Source organism: Nycticebus coucang, chromosome 1 (assembly GCF_027406575.1).
Source record: "Nycticebus coucang isolate mNycCou1 chromosome 1, mNycCou1.pri, whole genome shotgun sequence".
NCBI classification, from domain to species: Eukaryota; Metazoa; Chordata; class Mammalia; order Primates; family Lorisidae; genus Nycticebus; species Nycticebus coucang.
In genome coordinates, this window is record NC_069780.1 from 111594288 (window position 1) to 111620828 (window position 26541).

At 44.1% G+C, this 26541-nt stretch overlaps 1 protein-coding gene across 5 annotated transcripts in view; it reads right to left on the reverse strand.

Annotated features, from left to right (window-relative positions):
• Positions 1 to 1753: 1753 nt before the first annotated feature.
• The window catches only part of RHOBTB3 (Rho related BTB domain containing 3), a 73989-nt gene continuing 49201 nt past the window's right edge, over positions 1754 to 26541 (reverse strand). For 3 of the 5 annotated variants that reach the window (XM_053586352.1, XM_053586361.1, XM_053586327.1), the window contains 2 exons: positions 22996 to 23092; positions 1754 to 4612 (listed from right to left, as the gene is read on the reverse strand). In XM_053586352.1, the coding sequence (XP_053442327.1) occupies positions 4497 to 4612; positions 22996 to 23092 (213 nt within the window). In that variant the 3' untranslated portion in view covers positions 1754 to 4496. Of the gene's footprint in view, positions 4613 to 15341; positions 17243 to 22995; positions 23093 to 26541 lie in introns of those variants that run through there. The other 2 variants (XM_053586334.1, XM_053586343.1) reach the window with 2 other exon arrangements.

The window sequence follows — 26541 nt, forward strand, 5'->3', positions numbered from 1 at the left end:
CGTCAAAAAATGAAAAGCAGACCTACTAATTCCTCCACCAATCCCAGTAGCGGGGATTTACCCAAAGGAAAAGAAGACATGTGCACTTGAATGTTTACTGCAGCACAATTTATAATTGCAAAGATGTAGAATCAACCTGAAGGCCCAGCAGTACATGTGTAGATTAATGACATGTACACCACGAAGGGCTACTCAGCGATGCAGGAAACAGGAACCCACACTGTCGTAACAACATGGATGGAGACGAGACCAAGGGCTACTCAGCGAGGCAGGAAACAGGAACCCACACTGTCGTTAACAATGTGGATGGAGACGAGACCATTCTTCTAAGTGAAGTATCACAAGAATGGAAAAACAAACACCCCACATGCTCATTGTTAAACTGGAACTAATACATCAATACCCACGTTATACATTGGGTAGTAAAACTCAACAGAAAGCAAGCAGGAAGGAGGGGGCAGGAGGGGAAGGGTAAATTCACACCGAATGGGTATAACACACACTATCCTGGTGCCAGCACACTTACAACTTAGGCTCAAATTGTACACAGCAATTCATGTAACCAAAACATATTTATCCCTGTAATGTTCTGAAATTGAAAAACAAAAAAATAAAAAAATATATAAAGAAAATGAGAACCCTTCTGTTTTTCTGGCTATTGAACTGTTCTGCTTGAAAATGACATGTCCAAGCCTAAGTCCCCAGGGACTTCAGCATCCTATACGTTTTTTTAATTTTTAACATTTATTTTTTATTTTGCAGTTTTTGGCCGGGGCTGGGTTTGAACCTGCCACCTCTGGTGTATGGGGCCGGCACCCTACTCTTGAGCCACAAGCGCTGCCCCTATAGGTTTACAAGTGTAAAGAGCAAAAGCATCTGCATGGTGATGTGGGCGTAGTAGAGGGTGGGACAGAGTCTGGTATGAATATGAACAAACAAGGCAGGCTCACAGTCACAGATAAGGGACTAAGCTCAACCTTTAAGAAAAGTCCATTAGTTTGGTTTTGAGTTAAAGTTCTATAGATCTTCCTGGACCAAGTGTCCAGCAAAAGATGTAGTGCATACACTGTGTCCTGGTCTCTCTCCCCTATCTCTTTCAAGGGACCCAGATGCTCCAAATTTTTGTTTTTGTTTTTCTTGAGACAGAGTCTCACTTTGCTGCTCTCCGTAAAGTGCCATAGTGTCATAGCTCACAGCAACCTCAAACTCCTGGGCTCAAGTGATTCTCTTGCCTCAGCCTCCTGAGTAGCTTGGACTACAGGCACCTGCCGCAACACCAGGCTATTTTTAGAGACAGGGTCTTACTCTTGCTCAGGCTGGTCTCGAACCTGTGAGCTCAGGCAATCCAGCGAGCTGGGATTACAGGTGTGAGCTACCTGCTAGGCACAGATGTTCCCAATTCTTACCCCATTGTTATGCAGAGCAGATTTTCTTCCTCACCTGGCTCTGTGGCACCCTGCACTCAAGCCTTCTGGGGACTGACTCACTTCTATATTAAATAATTACCAAAGCACTTTGCTAAATAACAGCAGTAATCTTGCTAGGAGAAATTCTAGTACCAGCTGTTAAAGGTAATTTACATTTATCGCAATACACACGAGTCATCCATAAGATGAGCAACATTCTAAATATTTTACTCATAATGGAAATTATCTGTGAAACATAACCATGCTTGAGAAATCTGAGGCAGTATTCCCAAAATCACTGTAGCATGTCAACACCTAAGGTAAAATAATCATGGGACACTTCATTGAATTTGTTTTAAAAAAAGGTTTATTTGTTACAAAATGTTAAATACTAAAGCTAAAAACTTATAAATTTAGGTCAGGCTATATTAAAATACACACACAACCTTCTTTGCAAAACTGTTAAAAGTTGAATGAAATAGATGCCTTAAATAAAATAAAGTACCTTTGAGGACATTTTTGTCTGATTTAACTATATTGGGTGTAGTGTAGTTTTCAAAATTACAGTTGAAAAGTTTAGCTGTCTTGGGAGTCGGATTCATCCAATTCTTCAGTCTTCTGTTACTACCCAGTATGAAACCACCATCCTGGCGTGGACAGGGTTAATTTCAGTTACATTACTCAACATTCTGTATTACAAATCTAGTTTCTATACTGTGAACATAAAGTAGTCAGAATATACAAAGTATCAAATATGGTGAAGACCAGGCCCAGAAACAAAAGGGCTTAGCTCCCCCATACAGTGTATTCTCAAATTAAAGTGGTAGATATACTGAAGCAGAGAAAGCACAGAGCATACACCAGCTAGAAACCATCTTTCAATTAAAAAGAAACAAAACCTCAAAACCAGCACTCATTTCTCCAAGATAGTTTGTACGTATTTTCAGATTTCTTGTTATTTTAAATGGAGTTAATTTAAAGGTACTGAAGATTTGGTCTGCATGCAGATGGATTTAAACACTAATGGATCACTGTCTGGACCAGCTCTGAAGAGCTGTGACATCTGGGTGTGTGAGTCACTCGGATAGATGGGAAAGGACTTTCTTCATGAAAACTACATACTCCACACCAGCTGAGCACCAGCCTCTAAGTCCAACCCCCACTTACCCTAAAAGAATGTCTCCAGTCTATTTAAGCATGAAATAGTATTTCCAAGAAAATACTTTGCTTTGCAACTTGTATTTTTCAATTTCCTAGATCAAGTTATTGATTTAGAATTTTAAATGCTGTAATTCATATGGGGTGAGAATATGTTTATGAAGAACAAAAGGGTATCACTGCATTTTAGAACTTAAATGTAAATGAATTTCTAGAATTTACTACAGTATCTGTTCTTTACAGGGCTAATCTTTATCAAATGGCTGCCAACAGCTGATTGAGTCAAGTGATTAAATCATAAAAAACATACAATGCATTCCAGTAATCTTCAGTGATATAAACCAATTAAAATCGGGTTTCTCAGAGTATCTATAGGGAATTTTTTCCCCAACAGTGTTGGTATACATACAAGGGCTAACTGTATGGGATCCTAATACTATGAAATAAAACCAATCAAACCTTTGAAATGTTGGAAAACTATGTGTACTCTGAAGTCACTGGAAATTAAAAGAAAAATATATTCCAGTACTGAGTGACACGTGGAAATGATGCTAACAATGAACAGCAATCTGCTCTTGCACCTCTCGGCTGTGAGCTCCCGATGGAAAGACCTCTGTGTGCACGTGATGAAGAGGAACTCAACTCTGTCCATTCTCTCTACACGGAACAGGTCTGTTAAATCCTTTCCTTTAACTTACTTGGTAATCTTGAGGACAAGATTCATACTATTCCTCATCTAACAGTCCTGAGGTCCTTGAAAACAATTCAGATAACTTAAGCCACTGACCTTCAATCTTAGTACATACTCAAAAAAAAGTCTCAAGCTTTCAATGGCAAATTCTCTAGAGGACATGTTTTCCCATGAGTATCTTCATGAATGTGTATTAAGTTCAGCCTGGCCAGTCACTCTTATCAATAGTCTTACAGAATGATTGAGAAAGTATTTGTTTATCTGTGGTACAGCACTGTGGGTGTGTTAAAGCATTTATTCCACATTGGCCACCAGCTGAAGTGGCAGTGGAGGCCGTGGGTGGTCCACACCTCCCCACAGGTGTGAATCTCCATCATGTGAGCACTTCCCTCCAATGAGCCTCCTTTTCTTCCCTTGGTACTAATGCCTCTTTTCTGCATTCAGAGAGAAAGCTATTTGAGCAAGAAAACATAGTATAGTTCCTGCCAGGAAATATGCACGGTTTGGGGGTGGGGAGCCCACTGCAAAGTGAAAACACAGGGTCCATCTTTAAACATAAAATATTAAGAATTTCAAGACGGTGATACCAGAACCTTGGATCAGGTGCGGAGCCACACAAGTCACACACGGAGAAGTCCAGCCCTGTTTAGGTTTCCTCCCTAACGAGAATCCCAGGAAGGAAACAGGTGGCTCAATTTGGTTGTTCAGATGAAAAACAGAATTTTTTTCCCATTATGATTCAAACCCCATCACCAATTGGGAACCATGTGACATTTCACTTTCAACCCCCAGGCGAGTTTCTATCCCTAAACTCTGGTGATGGACTGATGAGTCTTCTCTTAGATTTCTCATTACAGAAATAGTTACATAGACTCTAAATGCTCCTAACTTCAATAGAGCAATTGGATGAAATTACTGTATTAATCCTACATGATTTAAAAAAAAAACTTTTAGCATCATAACTGGGAAAGATCTTAATATCACTAATATAACAGAATACCTTAAAGGGAAAAGGTACCTGTACAACAGCTTTATATTCTAGGGTGAGGCCTTTTAGTCTATGGTTTGTTTTATTCCCTTTTAAGACCACAATAGTAGTATTTTCAAAGAGAATTAATGAACATATTTAGCTGTATGCTAATTTTTTGTTTTTTTTTTTAGTGCCTACATTGGTTTCAGTCATTTCCTGGAACTCATTCTCCACGCGAATAATAAAAGCTTAAGTGCATGAAAGTGGCAGGTCACATGACTGAGCAACGACACTTCCGGGAGTGAATATACTTCCTGTACTCTGCCAGCTGCTGCAAGTACATATTTGATGGCCATCTGTGCTTCTCCACAAAACTGCGTTCTTCCACTAAAATTTAAAGAAAAAGAATATTAATCAAATATACTTTATTTCAGATCCAGTTAAGATATTAACTATTGAATTCCTATTTAACAGATGAGATCTGCACTCTGCTGCACACCCTCCACCCTTCCCGAAAACCTTCCAAAATCATTTAATAACATCTTGGTTAAACTGGTCATCGAGATTTAAGTTACTATGTGACATACAATTATGTACCTCTTGTCCACTGCTTCATCAATTATCATCTGAGTGTTTTCCTTTTCTTTTTCAAGAAAACTTTGTGTTTCCTGGAGATAAGTGACTCATTTTCTCCATTTAGTTTCTTTGCAGCTAACTCAATATTCCAAACTCTCTTTCACATCCTCTCAATCCTATTTCCCATCAGGCCACTGTCGTCAGATGATCTATCCTGCTGCTGCCTTGGGATGGGGTCTCTCCTTCCTTGAACTCTAGGTTCTGCATTCGTGTATTCTCTAGTTTGGACAGAGCACACCTTTATTATCTTCCCGAAAAGGGGGAGTCTAAGAAGTATTTTTGAGCCCTTGATAAGATATCTTTAGTCTGTCCTCATACATGATTGATAATTTGGTTTGGTATAGAATTCTAGGATGAAAGCTTCCTTAAGGATGCTAAAGATAGTTCTCCACTGTTTTCTAATTACCAAGTTGTTAAGAACTTGACCACCATTCAGAGTCACAGTCGTTGGTAGGTGATCTGTGTTTTGTTTCAATCTTGGAAATGTCTAGATTTTTCCATTTACATTCAGTGTTCTGACGTGTACTAATGACACATGCACTGTGGATTCATTAGGCTGAGCATAGGGCAAATTCTTCCAACTTGCTGACTCAGGACCTTCAGTACTGGGATAACTTTTGTATTACGTCGTTGATAATTTCTTCCCTCTTGTTTTTTTTTTTTTGTATGAACGTCTAGTAGTCAGATACTGCGCAAACTAGATTGAGCCTCCATTGTTTACTGAGACAGGGTCTCTCTCTGTCCACTCCTTGGAATGCAGGGGCGTCATCATCACTCACAGCAATCTCAACTGCTGGGCTTGAGCTGTTCTCCCTGCCTCAGTTTCCCAAGTAGCTGGGAAGCTTTGCTAAGTTACTTGAAGTTGGGGAAGGGACTCAATTAAAATAAAAAGAATAGTTATTCTGGGTGCCCACCACACCTATTTTTTTTTTCTTTCGTTGATCACAGGGTCTTGCCATGCTGTCTAGGCTGGCCTCGAACTCCTGGCCTCAGATGATCCTAGCACTCTGGGAGGAGGATTACCAATGTGAGCCCCAGTGCCTGGCTGGACTATTTTTTAAAAATCTTTCTTCTCTTCTTTTATTTCCTACCCCCAATCACCTTTTAATTCTTGTTATTTTATTTTTGAAATTATCATATTTTTATTTTTATTAAATCATAGCTGTGTACATTAATGCGATCATGGGACACCATACACTGATTTTATAGACCAATTTAACACATTTTCATCACACTGGTTAACAGCCTTCCTGGCATTTTCTTAGTTATTGTGCTAAGACATTTACATTCCACATTTACTAAGTTTCACATATACCCTTGTAAGATGCACCACAGGTGTAATCCCACCAATCTCCCTCCCTCTGCCCTCCTCCTTCCTCCCTCCCCTCCCTTTCCCCCTTCCCCCATATTCTTAGGTTGTAACTGGGTTATAGCTTTCATGTGAAAGCCATAAATTAGTTTCATAGTAGGGCTGAGTACATTGAATACTTTTTCTTCCATTCTTGAGATGCTTTACTAAGAAGAATATGTTCCACCTCCATCCATGTAAACATCAAAGAGGCAAAGTCTCCATCTTTCTTTAAGGCTGCATTATATTCCATGGTGTACATATACCACTATTTATTCATCCATTTGTGGATCGATGGGCACTTGGGCTTTTTCCATGGCTTAGCAATTGTGAATAGGGCTGCAATAAACATTCTGGTACAAATATCTTTGTTATGATGTGATTTTTGGTCTTCTGGGTATATGCCTAGTAGAGGAATTATAGGATTGAATGGCAGATCTATTTTTAGATCTCTAAGTGTTCTCCAAACATATTGCCAAAAGGAATGTATTAATTTGCATTCCCACAAACAGTGTAGAAGTGTTCCCTTTTCTCCACATCCACGCCAACATCTCTGGTCTTGGGATTTTGTGATACAGGCTAATCTTACTGGAGTCAGATGATATCTCAAAGCAGTTTTGATTTGCATTTCTCTGATGATTAAAGATGATGAGCATTTTTTCATATGTCTGTAGGCCGCGAGCCTGTCTTCTTCAGAGAAGTGTCTCTTCAAGTCCCTTGCCCAGCCTGCGATGGGATCACTTGTTCTTTTCTTGCTTATACATTTGAGTTCTCTGTGGATTCTGGTTATTAAACCTTTGTCGGAGACATAACCTGCAAATATCATCTCCCATTCTGAGGGCTGTTTGCTTGCTTTACTTACTGTGTTCTTGCCTGTGCCGAAGCTTTTTAGTTTGACCAGGTCCCAGGACTGTATTTTTGAAGCTACTTCAATTGCCCGGGGGGTCCTCCTCATAAAATACTCGCCCAGACTGATTTCTTCAAGGGTTTTCCCTGCACTCTCTCATAGTATTTTTATAGTTTTGTGTCTTAAGTTTAAATCTTTAATCCAATGAGAGTCTGTCTTAGTTAATGGTGAAAGGTGTGGGTCCAGTTTGAGTCTTCTACAGGTTGCCAGCCAGTTCACCCAGCACCATTTGTTAAATAGGGAATCTTTTCCCCACTGAATGCTTTTAATCGGCTTGTCAAAGATTAAATAACAGTAAGTAGCTGGATTCATCTCTTGGTTCTCTATTCTCTTCCAGACATCTAACTTCTCTGTTTTTGTGCCAGTACCATGCTGTTTTGATCACTATCAATTTGTAGTATAGTCTGAGGTCTGGGAGCATGATTCCTCCTGCTTTGTTTTTATTTCTGAGTAATGTCTTGGCTATTCAAGGTTTTTTCTGATTCCATATGAAACGAAGTACTGTTTTCTCAATATCTTTAAAGTATGACAGTGGAACTTTAATAGGGATTGCGTTAAAACTATATATTGCTTTGGATAGCATGGACATTTTAACAATGTTGATTCTTCCCAGCCATGAGCATGGTATGTTTTTCCATTTGTTAACATTTTCAGCTATTTCTTTTCTTAGAGTTTCATAGTTCTCTTTATAGAGATCTTTCACATCTTTTGTTAGATAAACTCCCAAATATTTCATCTTCTTTGGCACTACTATGAATGGGATAGAGTCATTAACTGTTTTTTCAACTTGGCTATTGCTGAAATGGGTATATATAAAGGCTACGGATTTATGAATGTTGATTTTGTAACCTGAGATGCTGCTGTATTCCTTGATCACTTCTAAGAGTTTTGTAGTAGAAATCCTGGTGTTTTCTAGATATACAATCATATCATCTGCGAAGACCGAAAGTTTGATCTCTTCTGACCCTATATGGATACCCTTGATCACCTTTTCTTCCATAATTGCGGTGGCTAAAACTTCCATTACAATGTAAAAGAGCAGTTGAGACAATGGGCAGCCTTGTTTGGTTCCTGATCTGAGTGGAAATGATTTCAATTTAACTCCATTCAATATGATATTGGCTGTGTGTTTACTGTAGATGGCCTCTATCAGTTTAAGAAATGCCCCTTCTATAACAATTTTCTTAAGTGTTCTGATCATGAAGAGATGCTGTATATTATCAAAAGCTTTTTCTGCATTGATTGAGAGAATCATATGGTCTTTGTTTTTAATTTGTTTATGTGCTGAATTATACTTATAGATTTATGTATATTGAAACAGCCTTGAGACCCTGGGATAAAACTGACATGGTCATGACGTATAATTTGTTTGATGTGTTGCTGGATTCTTTGGTTAGGATCTTGTTGAATATTTTTGCATCTATATTCATTAGTGATATTGGTCTATAATTTTTTTTCTTGTTGGGTCTTTTCCTGGTTTGGGGATCAGGGTGATGTTTGCTTCATAGAATGTGTTGGGTAGTCTTCCTTCTTTTTTCTACCTTTTGGAACAGGTTGAGTAACATAGGTACTAATTCCTCCGTAAAGGTTTGGTAGAATTCTGACGTGAAAGCATCTGGTCCCGGGCTTTTCTTTTTAGGGAGGTTTTGTGTGGTTGATGCTATTTCAGAACTTGATATGGGCCTGTTCAACATTTCCACTTGATTCTGGTTAAGTCTTGGAAGGTGGCGTGCTTCCAAGCATTGGTCAATTTCCTTCAGATTTTCATATTTCTGAGAATAAAGTTTCTTGTAATATTCATTAAGGATTTTTTGAATTTTTTCGAGTCTGTTGTTATTTCATCTTTGTCATTTCTGATTGATTAGAGATTTTACTCTTTTTTTCCTGATTAGGTTGGCCAAAGGTTTATCTATTTTATTGACCTTTTCAAAAAACCAACTTTTTGACTTATTGATCTGTTGTATAATTCTTTTGTTTTCAATTTCATTTAATTCCGCTCTAATTTTGGTTATTTCTTTTCTTCTACTGGGTTTGGGGTTGGAATGTTCTTCCTTTTCCAGTTGCTTGAGATGTCCCATTAAGTTGTTAACTTCCTCTCTTTCCGTTCTCTTGAGGAAGGATACAGTGGTATAAATTTCCCTCTTAGAACTGCCTTTGCGGTATCCCAGAGGTTCTGATAATTCATGTCTTCATTGTCGTTTTGTTCCAAAAATTTGGCAATTTCCTTCTTAATCTAATCTATGACCCAGCTATCATTCAGCATAAGGTTATTTAACTTCCATGTTTTTGTATGAGTATGCAGATTCCTGTTGTTACTGAGCTCAACTTTTATTCCATGGTGGTCCGAGAAGATGCAAGGAATAATTTCTATTCCTTTAAATTTACTGAGGTTATACTTGTGACCTAAGATGCGATTGATTTTGGAGTATGTTCCATGGGCTGATGAGAAGTATGTGTATTCAGTTTTGTTGGGATAAAATGTTCTGTAGATGTCTGCTAATCCAAATGTTGGATGGTTAGGTTTAAATCTAAAATTTCTTTGTTCAGCTTCTAATTGGGGGATCGATCCAACACTGTCAAAGGAGTGTTGGAATCTCCGACTATTATGGAGCTGGAGGAAATCAAGTTGCTCATGTCTGTTAGAGTTTCTCTTATAAATTGAGGTGCATTCTGGTTGGGTGCAGAGACATTAATAATTGAAATCTCATCATATTGAGTATTACCCTTAACAAATATGAAGTGACCATTCTTACCCTTCCTTACTTTTGTTGGTTTAAAGCCTATCGTATCTGCAAATAAAATTACAACACCTGTTTTTTTCTGATTACCATTTGCCTGAAATATGGATGACCATCCTTTCACCCTGAGTCTATATTTGTCTTTTAAGTTAAGATGTGACTCTTGTATGCAGCAAATATCTGGCCTGAGTTTTTGTATCCAGTCAGCTAACCTATGCCTCTTTAGAGGACAGTTTAAGCCGTTCACATTAATGGAGAATATTGATAAGTCTGGTAAAATTTTGGGTATCGAGTTTTTCGAAAGTCCAGTGGACATTTTTAATCCTTTTGCCAGTGTGGAAGTTGGAGTTTGATCAAAAGTTTATGAGTGAGTTTACTTTTGTGGTAGAGGATTGGGTTGGTTGTTATGGAAGATAGGTCTGAGAATATCCTGAAGAGCTGGTTTGGTTATGGCAAATTTCTTCAACATATGAATGTCATTAAAGTATTTAATTTCTCCATCATAAATGAAACTCAGTTTAGCTGGATACAGGATCTGGGGTGGAAAGTTATTTTGCTTTAGGAGATTAAAAGTCGATAACCACCCTCTTCTGGCTTGAAGTTTCAGCAGAGAGATCTGCAGTCATTCTAATATTCTTCTGTTTGTAGGTAACGGCTTTCTTACGTCTGGCTGCTTTGAGAGTTTTTTCCTTCATATTAACTTTAGTGAAGTGAATTATGAAATGCCTGGGGGGATGTCTTATTGAGATTGAGTCGTGCTGGGGTTCTGAAACTGTCTGCTATCTGAATTTCAGAATCTCTAGGCATGTCTGGAAAATTCTTTCATAATTTCATGGAGAAGGGCCTCTGTGCCTAGCGAGGCCACTACATCAGATTCAGGGATTCCAATGAGGCGGATATTACCCTTCTTCAAATTATCCCAGAGCTCTCTGAGAGAATGATCAGTTTTTGCTCTCCATTTCTCTTCCTCTTTGAGAGTTTCGGAGTGTTCAAAGGCTTTGTCTTCAATGTCAGAAATCCTTTCTTCTGCTTGCTCCACTCTGTTAGTGAGGGATTCTACTGTATTTTTCAGATCTTTGAGGGCTGCAAATTCTTGCTTCAGCGTGTCTAAGTCTTTGGTGGTTTTGTCTTTAAATTCGTTAAATTCTTGAGACAACTTTTGAATTTCTCCTCGAATTCCTAATTCTGACTTTTGAATTGCTGCTTGAATTTCTAATTCCAAAATAACCTCCAATTTATTAATCTTGTTTGCAATCCAAATCTGAATTCGATTTCTGACATCTCGGCCAGTTGTTTATGAATGGGATCTTCAGTTACATCTGTCATATCTTTCCTTGGGGTGGGGGGATTGCTCTATTCTGGTTATTCATGTCACCAGAGTTTTTCCGCTGATTCCGCCCCATGATTGTTTTACTCCCTTTGATTTTTCCCCTGGAGCTTTGTCAAGGACCCGTACAGTGCTATGGCCTGAGAAACTGGGGCCCTATTTGGTGTGATGGGGCTAAGGGGTTCTGTGTTGTTTTCAGCTGGTTTCTGTTCTACCCTAGTGAAACAGTTACTCTGGGTTGAAGTCTCAGCTGTGTATAAATACCAGTAATTAGGTCACCCCGCCCACGACAGGCAAAAATTGGAAAAGGAAAATCAAACCTTCCTACAACCACACACCCAGGGGACCACCTGAATAGTCTTCAGGCAATTGACTCAGTTCAAAAGGTCAAAAAAAATTGTCTCAGTCAGCACCTGTCTCAGGTGGGACAGTTGAAGAGGTCTCTGGGAACTGGATCACAGGAGTCTGGTGACTACTCTGATATGGCTTGCTCCAGTGCTGCGTGGAGTCAGGAGGAGCCACCCAGCAAATAGATCAGTCTGGGAAGGTTGATGCCTCCTTCCCCACCTTGCCCCTCTGTCACATCCAGTCACTGATAGCCCTGCAGTTGGCTGACCCAGTTGCCTGTAGTGAACAGATACTCCAGGGGTTTGCACCTGCCTGAGTCACAAGGAAATCTATTTCTGTTCAGCCAGGCCACTGCACTCTGCCTCTACCTAGCAGGAGGAGGTGAGGCCTGACAACCTCGGGCACTTGATGAAGGTGGGGTGGGGTGTTCACTCAGTTCCAGCCCCACCCCTGATTGATGTTACTGACAGAACAGAACAACTTTGCAGATTTTGTTTCTGTTCCCGCTAAATTCCCTTGCAGAAGAGAAGCTGTTTTGAGTTTCCAGAGCCTGTGCCTCAGGCCCTGTCTTTGCTCCTGCAGGTTTATATTCGGTTACCTATCAGTTCTATCCTGCTGCCTTACTTTATCTATAGGCTGACGATCCTGAGGGTCAGGTGTGTCTTAGGCTCAGTAAAGCGGTCCTCTGGGTCAGCACTGCCCTTGGAACTTCCCAGGTCTGAGAGTGTGTTTCTAGTCCCTTTGCACCACCCAGGTCGGTACCGCCTCAGACAAATCCTTTACTCACAGGGCCTGTGTTTCTATCCCAAATCTGTTCGTGGTGTCTCTCTGGTTGCCCAGGGAGATGGGGGTGTGGCTTCAGAATTTCTGGGAGTGAGCCGTATTGTTGCTAAAAGATGGCTACTGCTCTGTGTCTCAGGGAACTGCTGCTCTGGTGTGGTTCCCTCTCAACCGACCGTCCTCTCCTCGCTCCCATGCCCCAGAGTCAGCACTGACCAGCTGCAGTTTAGGCACTGTCCACACCCCTCAAGAAATCACCCAAGAATCTGGACTCCTGGGGGACAGGCCTCCAGACCTCAGAGTGAGAGTGGAGGGGAGTGCTGGGAGCTCGGAGTTGCAAGTAGACAATATATACAGTTTTATGACTGCCAGGAGAACACCATGGCACCCTAGTAGGGGAGGTAGGTCCAGTTTTTAGAGCATCTCTCCTGTGGAGTGTAGTGGGAGGACCCTTGAACTCTGCCCATTTCTTTGTGGGGCACTCTGAGCCGTTCTCATGGGGGACGGGACTCTTGTACGCTTGGTGATGGATTTTGCACCTTTTGTTTGTATCCTTGTGGTTGCAGCTCGCCTCAGCGGGGTTCATGTGCGTTCTTCAACCTTCTCTCTTGGTGCAGCTCAAATCCACCAGGTTACTTGTTAAATTTCTGTCCTTTAATTCTCTTTCTGGATGGGAGCCTCTGTGGAAAGCTGGCTTCAGTCAGCCATCTTGTCTTCACTCCCCTCCTGGTGGTTTTCTTGACTGTGTGAGGGTTGCTGCAGCGGGACTCAGGAGGCAGGGAGTCTTCTTGGGGGGACGGCGCTCTGAGGCAGCCTTGCAAACTCCGCGGTGCGCAGCCCGACTGGCCCCGCACTGCCCCGCCGCAGCGGTAGGTGCAGGATGAGGAGCTGCGGCTCTGCATCAGTCGCCTCAGCTCAGCCGTGCCTGACGCCTGGCACTGGCCCGGGCGCACCGCCCTGCAATTGCAGCGGCAACTGAGGCTGCAGCTGCCGCTCGGACCCAACCACCGTGCCTGCCGCCAGCCCCAGAGTGTAAATCATATTTTTAATGTGCACAAACCTTTTGTCCTTTCATTATTTTTAGTTGTGGTAAAGCACTCATAAAATTTACTATCTTAATCTGTTAGGCCTAGTGGGCCCAGGTTATAATGGAAAAATGCAAGCTAACTCTTGGCAAATTTCCTGACTGCATGCTTTCAAAGAAAAGAAATGAAATAAGTCTAATTCACCCCCAAGATAAATGAGAAAGTACTAATCAATTTCTTGCTTCTAGTTCAATCCCAGTTTCTTGCTTGGCCAACTCCCTGGGAAACGAACCGGGAGGAACCAACTGTTTTCCTGGGACTGACCTTTAAACAATACCAGGTGGACAAAATACTGAGACTAAGATGTATGGGGGAAAATATTAAAACTAAGATGTATGACGTATGGCTAACTAACCACAAAATTCTGCTTTTGTACAATGCTTGCTTGCTACCTACCCAGATGCACCTGGACAGCCTGTGTGCCAACCAGGATGCAGATCAAGCCTTAAAAACCCACCCCCATAAGCATTCGGAGCTGCTTTAAGAAACCCCCATGTTGGGACACTGAGGCAGCACCAGCTAGCTCTTCGATGAAAGGACTCTGCTGTAATTTCGGCTTGTTTGGCAGGGTGGTCTTTGTAGAACTCCTGGGCACAACAATCAATTTTTCATGTACAGTTCAATCATGCTAATCACTTTCAAATTGTTGCATGACTAATGCCCAGAATTCTTTTCACCTTGAAAAACTAGAATTCTGCCCATAAAACAACTCCCTACTTCGCCCAGGCCCTGGCAACCATCATTCTATTTTGTTTCTGTGAATATTATTTCTTTGTAATAATGCCCTAGTCCTGCTCAGAACATTATCAAAATCTTACAAAGAATATCTCTCTTTGAGGATATTAATTCCAGGAGTTTGGGTTTTGTGGTAAGCTTTCTTCTATTCCTGTCTCTCTCTGTTGGCCTAAGTTCATTCTCTTTATTTTTATTTATTTTGTTTCATTTTTGTTACTTATCTTTCATGTCAGACATTGCTTCAGATATCTGTTGATCTTTAATGATTTCTTTCCACATGTATTTCAGAGTGAGACACTGGACAGCTCTGTGGAGACCTTCCCGGCACAGCAGGGCTCGCTGGCTGGTGAGAGCACGCCAGTGTGACTGAGCAGGAGTCTGCTGGGTTCTTTGAGAGCATTCCCAGTGACGGCACCTGAACATCTTTTCTCTGAGGCCAGAGCAGGTGCTCCAGTTTCATGCCCAGCATATGGGAGTCATGATGGCAAACACCCACCTGCTATAATCCTAGAACCTGAAGACGGAAGGAGGCTGAAGCTTCAATACAAGCGTGTTACTTTCACATAACGCCCAGGTGTCAGTGCCCCTCCTCATCCAATTCATGATTCTATAACATTTTTGGTTTAATTTCTCCAGAAACAAATCTCCCATCTCCTGTGAAGATACAGAAGCAACTCCTTGCCTGCGTGGATTGGGGTGTGGCAAAAATGCGTCTTAATCAACATTTCTTTAATTAATTAATTTATTTTTATTGTTAAATCATAGTTGTGTACATTAGTGCAATCAAGGGTACAATGTGCTGGTTTCATATACAATCTGAAATATTCTCATCAAGCTGTTCAACGTAGCCTTCATGGCATTTTCTTAGTTACTGTATGCAGGCATTTGTATTCTGCATTTAGTAAGTTTCGCCTGTACCCATTCTAAGATGCACCGTAGGTGTGGCCAAATCCATTACTCTCCCTCCCCCATCACCTCCCCACTCCCTTCCCCTTCCTTGGCCTTTCCCCCATAGTCTTGTACTATAGTTGGGTTATAGCCTTCATGTCAAAGCTATAATTTAGCTTCATAGTAGAGCTGAGTACACTGGATACTTTTTCTTCCATTCCTGAGATACTTTGAACTAATTCTATGGCTTTCAGCTCCAAGCCTAATTCTGGTTTCTGAAACATTAGGTGCCTAAATTTCTAAGGCTCTTTGGGATTTTTTGCCGAGTGAATCAACTTGTTTTTATTTTTTAATTTTTTTTATTATGCAGTTTTTGGCTGGGGCTGGGTTTGAACCCACCACCTCCAGTATATGGGGCCAGTGCCATACTCCTTTGAGTCACAGGCACCGCCCTGAATCAGCTTGTTTTTCATCAGTATCCCATCCTATAGGCACTGGGGATTCCTATGCTACGCCCAGTTTCCCATCTCCATCTACTGTCTAACCTTTTCTGTTAAGGCAGCGCTTCTCAACCTGTGGGTCACGACCCCTTTGGGGGTCGAATGACCCTTTCATAGGGGTCACCTAAATACATCCTACATATTAGATATTTACATTACCATGCATAACAGTAGCAAAATAACAGTTATGAAGTAGCAACAAAAATAATTTTATGGTTAGGGGTGACTACAACATGAGAAACTGTATTAAAGGGTCACGCGCGGCATAAGGAGGGTTGAGAACCACTGTGTTAAGGTCTTTACTCAGGCTGCAGGGTGTGGATAAAAAGAAACAAACTCACTGCTCAGGGAAACTAGTTCCAGGCTTCATTAGGAAGCAAAGGTGACATGAAACTATTCCCTCAGTTAAAATAAAAAGCATAGTTATTACAGATGAGCTCTGGCAGCCCAGGAAAATCAAATGAAGAAAACTCCATAATATTGAATACATAATACAACACTGAGCTAAATTAAACTGTGAGACAAATGACCCCATAAATGCTCATTTTGGTCTGTTTTCATGAGAATAGTTGATGACACCCTAGTGTTGCGTGTCTGCTAAGTTGTGTAAGTAACTAGGCGCTGCATAGACACGAGATCTTCAGCCTCTTTGATTTTTAAACACCTCCAGAAATGAAAAATTCTCAGTCAAGAGAAAACAATTCTTAGAATTCCAATAATAATTCAATAAGTTTTAAAACTGAAAATAAGCAATTCTACAAGGAAACTGTGACATAATTGCGACAAGAACCTTCCCCAACTTCAAGCCACCAGGCAAAGCGAGCCAGGAACCAGATGACAGGGAAGGGCCTGCCCCTCAGCTGATGGCCCCTTCAGAGCTCCGGGTCATCATGGGGAAAGATGGGCCTTGAGTGGGCAGATCTTTCAACTTTGCAAAAAAAGCCATAATCTGGAGTTTTAAAATGCCACCACTACATATATATTAAAAAGAAAATACCAAGTGGTCCAATAAAACCCTTTGGCAGGCTACATTTAACACACAGACTGCCAGCGTGTAACTGCAGATTTACATAATTAAACTCCTCCTTATCTAAAAGGGACTTTTTTTCTCCGCTCAAGAGGAAGGCACATCACATGGCCATGACAGGGAGCTGCAGAGCGACAGCCCTCAGGATTCCCTTCTATTTTCCATTGAAGAACAGAAGACAACTGCTGACACAGCCTCGGCCCCTCAGCCTGCCACCTCTTGTGACACCCTGGAACCCTGTTTCCTACCACACCAGGTGGCCATAACATACTTTATTGCCCAATGTACAAGGAATAAAACACAATAAAAATCAATAACTGGAAGGGGATATACAGCACATTTCTCCCAGATTGCAACAGTACTCCATGTACACCATTCATCTACACAAGATAGGAAGTGGAAAAAAAACCTTGCTCTTCTTTTACAAACAAAGGTGACCCAAGGTGGCACAGTGAAGGTGGCTCTAAGGCCAAACTGCAGTTCACTTGATTTTTAATTGTCTTCTTAACATTATTTCTAATTACAACAAGCAGAAGGGTGCCTAATCATTCAGAATGGACTTCGTCTTTTCTTGCACAAAGTAGATGGTTAATAAACACTGGTTGTTTTGTTTAGATATGATGTTACTTTACTGTATTAATAGCTGAGTTCTAAGAGTTCTGAATAGGAAATACGATGTTTGCTGACCAGTTCCTTAACTGTAAAACAAGTAGACAAATGAAACGAAGAGATTTTTACACTTTTTTACCAGCAGAATCATTTTCTTTCTTTCTTTTTTTTTGTAGTTTTTGGCCAGGGCTTGATTTGAACCCACCACCTCTGGCTTATGGGGCTGGCGCCCTACTCCTTTGACCCACAGGTGCCTCCCACAGCAGAATCATTTTTACAAAGTAAAATTTTACTTAGAACTCTGAGATACAAAAGACAGAAAAGCAGAAGCACTCTGATTGAAGGTGGGGGAGAGGCCAAGACGTTCACTTGGCTCCCTCCGCACTCACTCCTGCCTCTGCCCCACCCTAGAAGACTTTCAGGCCAAGACGTCCACTTGGTACCCCCCACTCATTCCTGCCTCTGTCCCACCCTAAAAGACACTCACACCAAGACGTCCACTTAGTTCCCACCCCACTCACTCCTACCCTCTGCCCCCAACCTAGAGAACGTTCAAGCCAAGATGTCTACCTGGTCCCCAACCAATCACTCCTGCATCTACCCCTACCCTAAAAGATCTTCAAGGCAAGACATCCACTTGCCCTCCCCACTCGGTCCTGCCTCTGCCCCCACCCTAGAAGATCTTCACGCCACGATGTCCACTTGTTCCCCCCCCACCACTCACTCCTGCCATGTGCCCTCACTCTGGAAGACCTTCAGGCCAACATGTCTACTTGGTTCCCCCCCACCAGTCACTCTTACCCTCCGTCCTCACCCTAGAGGGCGTCCTTCACACCAAGAGGTCCACTTCTTCCCCCACCCCCAACTCTGCTCCATACTACAAGACCTTCAGGCCAAGATGTCCACTTGGTCCCCCCACCCCCACTCCTGACCTCTGCCCTCAACCTAGGAGAACTTCAGGCAAAGACATCTACTTGGTTCCCCCCCAACTCACTCCTGTCCACTGCCTCCATCCCACCAGGACGTACACTTGGCCTGAAGAAAAGCAGAAGCACTCTGATTGAAAGTAGGGGAGAGGTTCCCCTCTCCTCTCACTTCGGCACTATGCCCCCACAACAGAAGAACTTCAGGTCAAGACATCCACTTGGTACCCCTAACCCTGACTCACTCCTGGCCCTCTGCCTCCATCCTAGAAGACCTTCAGGCCAAGACGTTCACTTGGCTCACCCCCCTACTCACTCTTGCCTCTGCCCATGCCCTAGAAGACCTTAAGGCCAAGATGTCCTCTTGCTCCCCCTGCCCCAACTCACTCCTGCCCTCTGGCCCCATCATAGAAGACCTTCAGGCCAGGACATCCACTTGGCTCCCTTCCACTCACTTCTGCCTCTGACCCTACCCTAGAAGATACTCAGGCCAGGACATCCACTAGGCCACTCTCCCACTCACTCCTGTCTCTGCCACCCTAGAAGACCTCCACGCCAAGATGTCCACTTGCCCCCCCCACTCACTCCTCCCTCTGCCTTCACCCTAGAAGAACTTCATGCCAAGACATCTACATGTCCCCCAACTCACCCTGCCTCTGTCCCCACCCTAGAAGATCCTCACGCCAAGACGATCACTTGGTTCCCCCCCATTCACTTCTGCCCTTAGCCCCTATCCTAGAAGACTTTCACACCAAGACGTTACCTTCCCCCCCCCCCCAATCCTGCCCTCTGCCCTCGGCCTAGAGAATCTATGGTTCAAGAGGTCCACTTGGTCAACCCCCAATCACACCAGCCCTCTGCCCCCTCACTCTAGAAGACCTTCAGGCCAAGATGTCCACTAGGTCCCCTCCCCCTGACTCACTCCTGCCTCTGCTCCCACCCTACAAGAGCTTCACACCAAGACGTCCACTTGGTCCCCTCCCTTCACTCCTGCTCTCTACCTTCACCCTAAAAGAACTTCAGGCCAAGACATCCACTTAGTTTGCCCCCACTCACTCCTGCCTTGTGCCCCAACCCTAGATCTTCAGACCAACATGTCCGCTTGGTCCACCCCCCACTCACTCATGCTCTCTGCCCCCACCCTCGAAGACCTTCAGTCCAAGACGTCCAGTTGGTCCCACCCTACTCACTCCCGCCCTCTGCCCCCACCACACAAGACCTTCATGCCAAGACGTTACATTGATCTGTCCCCCACTCACTCTGGCCCTCTGCCTTCAGCCTAGAACTTCAGATCAAGATGTCCACCTGTTCCCCCACCACACTCACTCTTACCCTCTGCCCACAGTTTAGAACTTCAGGCTAGGACGTCCACTTGGTCCTCCCCGCCTCACTCTTGCGTCTGCTCCCACCCTATAAGAACTTCTGGCCAAGATAACAACTTGGTCCCCCCCCCACTCACTCCCACCTCCTACCCCCACTCTAGCAGACCTTCAGGCCAAGACATCCACTTGGTCCCCCCGCCAACTCAACCTAGAAGACCTTCAGGCCAAGATGTCCACTTGGTTCACACCCCACTCACTCCTGCCCTCTTCCCCCCACCCTAGAAGACTTTCAGGCCAAGACATCCACTTGCTCCCCCAACCCCCACTCACTCCTGCCTCTGCTTCAACCCTAGAAGACCTTCACGCCAAGATGTTACTTGGTGCTCCTTACCACTCACACCTGGCTCAGCCCTCGGCCAAGAAGAACTTCAGACCCTATGACGTCCACTTGATTTCTCCACCCCCTCACTCCTGCCTCTGTCCCTACCATAGAAGACCTTCAGGCCAAGATGTCCACTTTCCCCCGACTCAAGCCTACCCTCTGCCCCCACCCTAGAAGACCTTCACACCACAACACCGACTTGGTTCCCCCACCCCACTCCTGCTCTCTGAGCTCACCCTAGAAGACCTTAATGCCAAGAGGTCCACTTGGTCACGCCCCCCCCACACACTCAATCCTGCCCTCTCCCTAGAAGACCTTCACTCCAAGACATACATTTGGTTCGCCCCTCACTCACTGCTACCCTCTGCCTCCACCCTAGAAGACCTTCCCGCCAAGATGTGGGAAGCTGGGCCCCCCTGACTCACCCCTGCCCTCTGGCCCCACCCTAGAACACCTTCAGGGCAAGCCATTCACTTGGTCCCCACCCCCCTACTTACTTGTGCCCTGTGCCCCTACTCTAGAAGAGCTCCAGGCCAAGACGTCCATTTGGTACCCCCCATATTCACTCGTGCCCTCTACCTTACCCTAGACAACCCTCACACCAAGAGGTTCACTTGCTCCCCCCCCACTCACTCCTGCCCCCACCCGAGAAGACTGTCATGCCAAGATGACCACTTGGTACCCCCCTCACTCTTGCCCTTTGCTGTTACCCTGGAAGAATTTCAGGCCAAGACATCCACCTGGTTCCCCGCCGCACTCTTGCCCTTTTTCCCCCACCCTCAAAGACCTTCAGACTAAGACGTCCATTTGGTCCCCCCTACTTCTTGCCTCTGCCCCACCCTCAAAGACCTTTAGGTACCTTCCATTTCCTTTCCTTTTTAGCTCAATTTCTCCTTGAGTCTGTGCTAGTCAATGACATGAACAAACCACTGTTACCTAAACTGTCTACTCTGAAACCTACTATATTTTCATTTTTCCCCCTTTCAGGCAGAACTAACAAGCTCGTCTTTTATTTGATTCTAATCATTATAATGTATCATGGACCTTATACCACATATCCCTTGTGCTCAGTAAGTTTCCTAACAGTCCTCAACAATGGTTATTCCAAAGTAACAGACACCTATGGAGATGCAGTGAACAGACACCCAAGACAATAACACATTTGCTGTAAGGTTAGTAACAGATAAATTCCATTATAAAAAATGTTTCAAAATGTACAGCTTAAATTTTTCTTTTGACACACGTAGTTAAACCTAAGATACTGTTTGTCACAACCAAATGCTACCTGAGGACACACTTGCGTGCGTTCTCTCTCCACTCCAGGAAAATGCACTGAGACATGGCCGAGAGCATCAAATACTCAGTGGAAAGACCCAGACATGGAGGAGACCGTCAAACAGTCGCTGGACAGACACGGAGGAGAGAGTCAAACAGTCACTGGACAGACACGGAGGAGAGCGTCAAACAGTCACTGGACAGACACGGACGAGAGCGTCAAACAGTCACTGGACAGACACGGAGGAGAGCGTCGGACAGACACGGACGAGAGCGTCAAACAGTCACTGGACAGACACGGAGGAGAGCGTCAAACAGTCACTGGACAGACACGGAGGAGAGCGTCAAACAGTCACTGGACAGACACGGAGGAGAGCGTCGGACAGACACGGACGAGAGCGTCAAACAGTCACTGGACAGACACGGAGGAGAGCGTCAAACAGTCACTGGACAGACACGGAGGAGAGAGTCAAACAGTCACTGGACAGACACGGAGGAGAGAGTCAAACAGTCACTGGACAGACACGGAGGAGAGCGTCAGTCACTGGACAGACATGGCGGAGAGAGTCAAACAGTCACTGGACAGACATGGAGGAGAGAGTCAAACAGTCACTGGACAGACACGGATGAGAGCGTCAAACAGTCACTGGACAGACACGGAGGAGAGAGTCAAACAGTCACTGGACAGACACGGAGGAGAGAGTCAAACAGTCACCGGACAGACACGGAGGAGAGAGTCAAACAGTCACCGGACAGACACGGAGGAGAGAGTCAAACAGTCACCGGACAGACACGGAGGAGAGCGTCAAACAGTCACCGGACAGACACGGAGGAGAGAGTCAAACAGTCACCGGACAGACACGGAGGAGAGAGTCAAACAGTCACTGGACAGACATGGACGAGAGCGTCAAACAGTCACTGGACAGACACGGAGGAGAGAGTCTAACAGTCACTGGACAGACACGGAGGAGAGAGTCAAACAGTCACTGGACAGACACGGACGAGAGCGTCAAACAGTCACCGGACAGACATGGAGGAGAGTGTCAAACAGTCACTGGACAGACACGGACGAGAGCGTCAAACAGTCACTGGACAGACACGGAGGAGAGCATCAAACAGTCACTGGACAGACACAGAGGAGAGCGTCAAACAGTCACCGGACAGACACGGAGGAGAGCGTCAAACAGTCACCGGACAGACACGGAGGAGAGAGTCAAACAGTCACCGGACAGACACGGAGGAGAGCGTCAAACTGTCCCTGGACAGACACGGAGGAGAGAGTCAAATAGTCACTGGACAGACACGGAGGAGAGCGTCAAACAGCCACCGGACAGACACGGAGGAGAGCGTCAAACAGTCACCGGACAGACACGGAGGAGAGCATCAAACAGTCACCGGACAGACACGGAGGAGAGAGTCAAACAGTCACCGGACAGACACGGAGGAGAGTGTCAAACAGTCACCGGACAGACACGGAGGAGAGCGTCAAACAGTCACCGGACAGACACGGAGGAGAGAGTCAAACAGTCACCGGACAGACACGGAGGAGAGTGTCAAACAGTCACCAGACAGACACGGAGGAGAGCGTCAAACAGTCACCGGACAGACACGGAGGAGAACGTCAGACAGTCACCGGACAGACACGGACGAGAGAGTCAAATAGTCACTGGACAGACATGGAGGAGAGCGTCAAACAGTCACCGGACAGACACGGAGGAGAGCATCAAATAGTCACTGTGGAGCTTCCTGACTGGTGCAGTTCAAGCTGCTTAAGTGACATGGTGACTGTAAATTAATTGTCCTCAATTACACGTTTCATACTTCAAGAGAAACACATTCCATTGACTATTCTTATTTTGTTCAAATTCCTTCTACAGATTACATCTCAGATCTAAGGCCAGAACATAAAGTTTCTTTTTAAAACAGAAACTGACGTCTACCTGAGAGATCCTGAAACTCAGGCTTCTGACTGAAGATGAGGTAGTTAGTGGCAATGAAATGAAGCAGCCAGGTCGAAAGGCAGTCAGAATGGTGAAACTGTAAGAAAAATGGAAAATGAAAGCATATTGTGTTGGTGATCACCCAATGGGGACCAGCTCAAGAGAATGGTCTGGAAGCTGGAGAGCCTGTATTAATGTTTGGTGTGTCTATTTACGATGTAGCCTTCAGTCTATTGTGACAGTGGTGAGGAAGAGGAGCTGTTAGCAACAAAATTAAACAGACACCATTGAGCAGAGAAACAGACTCCCCAGGGAGTAGCAGGCTGCCGCTGGGGATGTGGCCAACCAGATGCCCAGCTGCACCTATGGGGCACAGGCCCCTTCAGGCTCTTGATCATCCCACTCAAGCTACTTCAGTTGTGACTTCACTAATTGCACTCAGATCTGCATCCCCAACCGTGGAGAGCAGTATCCAAACAAGCTTGCTTGAGGAACAAACGAAAAATTATTTTGAGGACACATCATTGGCCAAAGGGTGTATATTTCAACATGTAAATATTTCTAAGCGAAAACTATGTCCACATAGTTGCTTTTAATAGTGGGGACTGTCTCACTGAACAGGATTTCCAGCTCAAATCTCTTCATTCTGAATTCCAACAGCTGCTGGTGGGGGGGAAACGCAGAGCAGCCTGGTTGCTGATATCACCTGGGGGCCATCGGTGACATCACTCAACCCTGAACTGTTTGCTGGCAGGCAACTTTGGTACATGAGTATAATTCTTTTAAAAATTATGATTATTGGCTCAGCATGTGTAGCTGAGCAGCTAGGGAGCCAGTCACATACACCAAAGCTGGAAGGTCTGAATCCAGCCTGAGCCTCCCAAAGAACAGTAACTACAACAACCAAAAAATAACCAGGCGTTGTGGCGGGCACCTGTAGTCCCAGATACTTGGGAGGCTGAGGCAAGAGAATCACTTAAGCCCAAGAGTTGGAGGTTGCTGTGAGTTGTGATGTCACGGCACTCTACCCAGGGCGACAGTTTGAGACTCTGTCTCAAAAAAAAAAATAAATAAATAAAAATTATGATTATTGTAATACAATATGCATACTTAAAATCTACCATTTTAATCATCTTCAAATGTACAGTTCAGTGGCATTAAGCACACTGGCATGTGGTGCAAACAACATCAATGTTTCCAGATCTTTTCCTGCACCCCAAACTGAGACTGGGTGCCCACTGAACAGTTACTTGCACTCTCTCCCTATCCCAGGGGCCCGAAAACAACTATTCTCTGTGTCTCTGTGAATGTGACAATTCCAGGCACTCACTGACATGACATTGTTCAGTGTTTATCCTTCGGAGCCTGGCTTACTCACTGAGCATAATGTCTTCCAGGTTCATCCACTCTGTAGCACACGTCAAAATTCCATTCCCTGGGGCAGCGCCTGTGGCTCAGTGGGTAGGGCACTGGCCCCATAACCGAGGGTGGCAGGTTCAAACCTAGCCCTGGCCAAACTGCAATAACAACAACAACAAAAATAGCCGGGCATTGTGGCGGGCGCTTGTAGTCCCAGCTACCTGGAGGCTGAGGCAAGAGAATCACCTAAGCCCAAGAGTTGGAGCTGTTGACACCATGGCACTCTACTGAGGGTGACAAAGTGAGATTCTGCCTCTACAAAAAAAAAAAAAACTCCATTCCCCATTAGGGCTGAATGACATTCTGCTGTAGGGACACACCACATTTTGTTTATCCATTAACCTGTTGAAGGACATCTTGGTTGTTTCCACCTTTTGGCTAAGATGGACATTCAAAAATGTTAAATAAGCGATGGGCAATGCTAAATGGAGGAGAGATTTGTAATTTCAAATCTTAAGGAGATAAGCCAAGGATTTGCTCTTTTAGAAAGTTAAAAGTTAGAGAGGATTTTAACACACAAATTCATACGTCCCTCTCATTTTCATTCTGTAAAATCTGAAGTTTTGAATTAGAAGGGACTTCATAGTTTATCTAACCCCACATCACATTTTAACAGCTTTTAGCAAATGCATGTGAGTGATCTCAAGAACCTTTAGCTATTTTAGCCAAACAACTATTTTAAGAAGCCGCCACTATTAATAGAGGACTGACCAGGCGGCGCCTGTGGCTCAGTGGGTAAGGCGCCAGCCCCATATACCGAGGGTGGCGGGTTCAAACCCAGCCCCGGCTGAACTGCAATCAAAAAAAAAAATAGCTGGGCGTTGTGGCGGGCGCCTGTAGTCCCAGCTACTCGGGAGGCTGAGGCAAGAGAATTGGAGGTTGCTGTGAGCCGTGTGACAACATGGCACTCTACCGAGGGCCATAAAGTGAGACTCTGTCTCTACAAAAAAAAAATAGAGGACTGACCCAGAGCAGGTGACATCCTACCAGAAGGGCAGGGCATCGCCTAAGGGCGGGGACTTCAGACGGCAAAGGGCATCTTAGCAATGAATAGCTGTCTGTGAAAACATTCTTAAAACACAGAACTTGATTTTTGACCATAATTGTGACCTCTTGGCAAGAGATGGACTACATACATCTCACTGTAAAAACTAGGTTTTGAAAGAATATGTTATGACCTACAAAAGTAGATTTAAATTGGAATAAGTAACAGAAAAAAAGAAAGTGATTAAAACCCATAAACAAAATGCTATAGAACTGAAGACTACATTTAGAATGCAGACAAAATACCCAGAATCCCATTGGAAAAGTACCCTGAAACTTTCAGAAACAAAACTTACAGTCTCAGGTAGCCAAATATTAATATATGGATTATAAGTAACAATATGAATTCATTATTTTTTCTTTTAGACACAGGATCTTGCTCTGTCACTCAGGCTAAAGTGCAGTGGGGGTGACCACACCTCTCTGTAACCTCAAACTCCTGGCCTCAAGCCATCTTTTCACTTTGGTCTCCCAGGGCACTGAGATTATAGGCCACCATGTCCCAGAGCACTGAGATTACAGGCCACCACATCTGGTCAATTTATATTTTTAATATGAAAATAAATATGACTTTACAGGAATCACCAAGCTTGGATAGACAGGGTCCAAATGGGAGCAGATATAAGGAAACTCCACCTCAGTCTGAAGAAATTAATCTGATTAAGGGAAACAAACCACCTGTACTTTAAGATTTCACTTAAACAGAAATACAGAAATCCGGGTAGAGAATTAGGAAAAGTTAGGAGAAAGTGGATCAGAGCTACTAGGAGTCTAATTCTGCTGAAGACAATTTCACCTCCTAAAAGTCAGAAAAGGTGAGGGAATTTTGACTGACAGGATTAACTGGCTGGTGAAGTTGTTAGGTAGTAAGTTAGTCTCTTTCAGGAAGGCGGACGAGGGCAGGCTCCAGGCACCCATCTCGATGCTGCCCACACTAACTCTGTTCCAAGTGACTGGCTTACCCCTGGGAAGGAGGGCTCACTCTACTAATCCGCCAGTCAGAACTCAATGTGCCAACTGCAGAAGGGTGTGGTGGGCTCACGCCCAGCAACAGTGCAGCAGAGTCTTACAGGTGACCTAGAA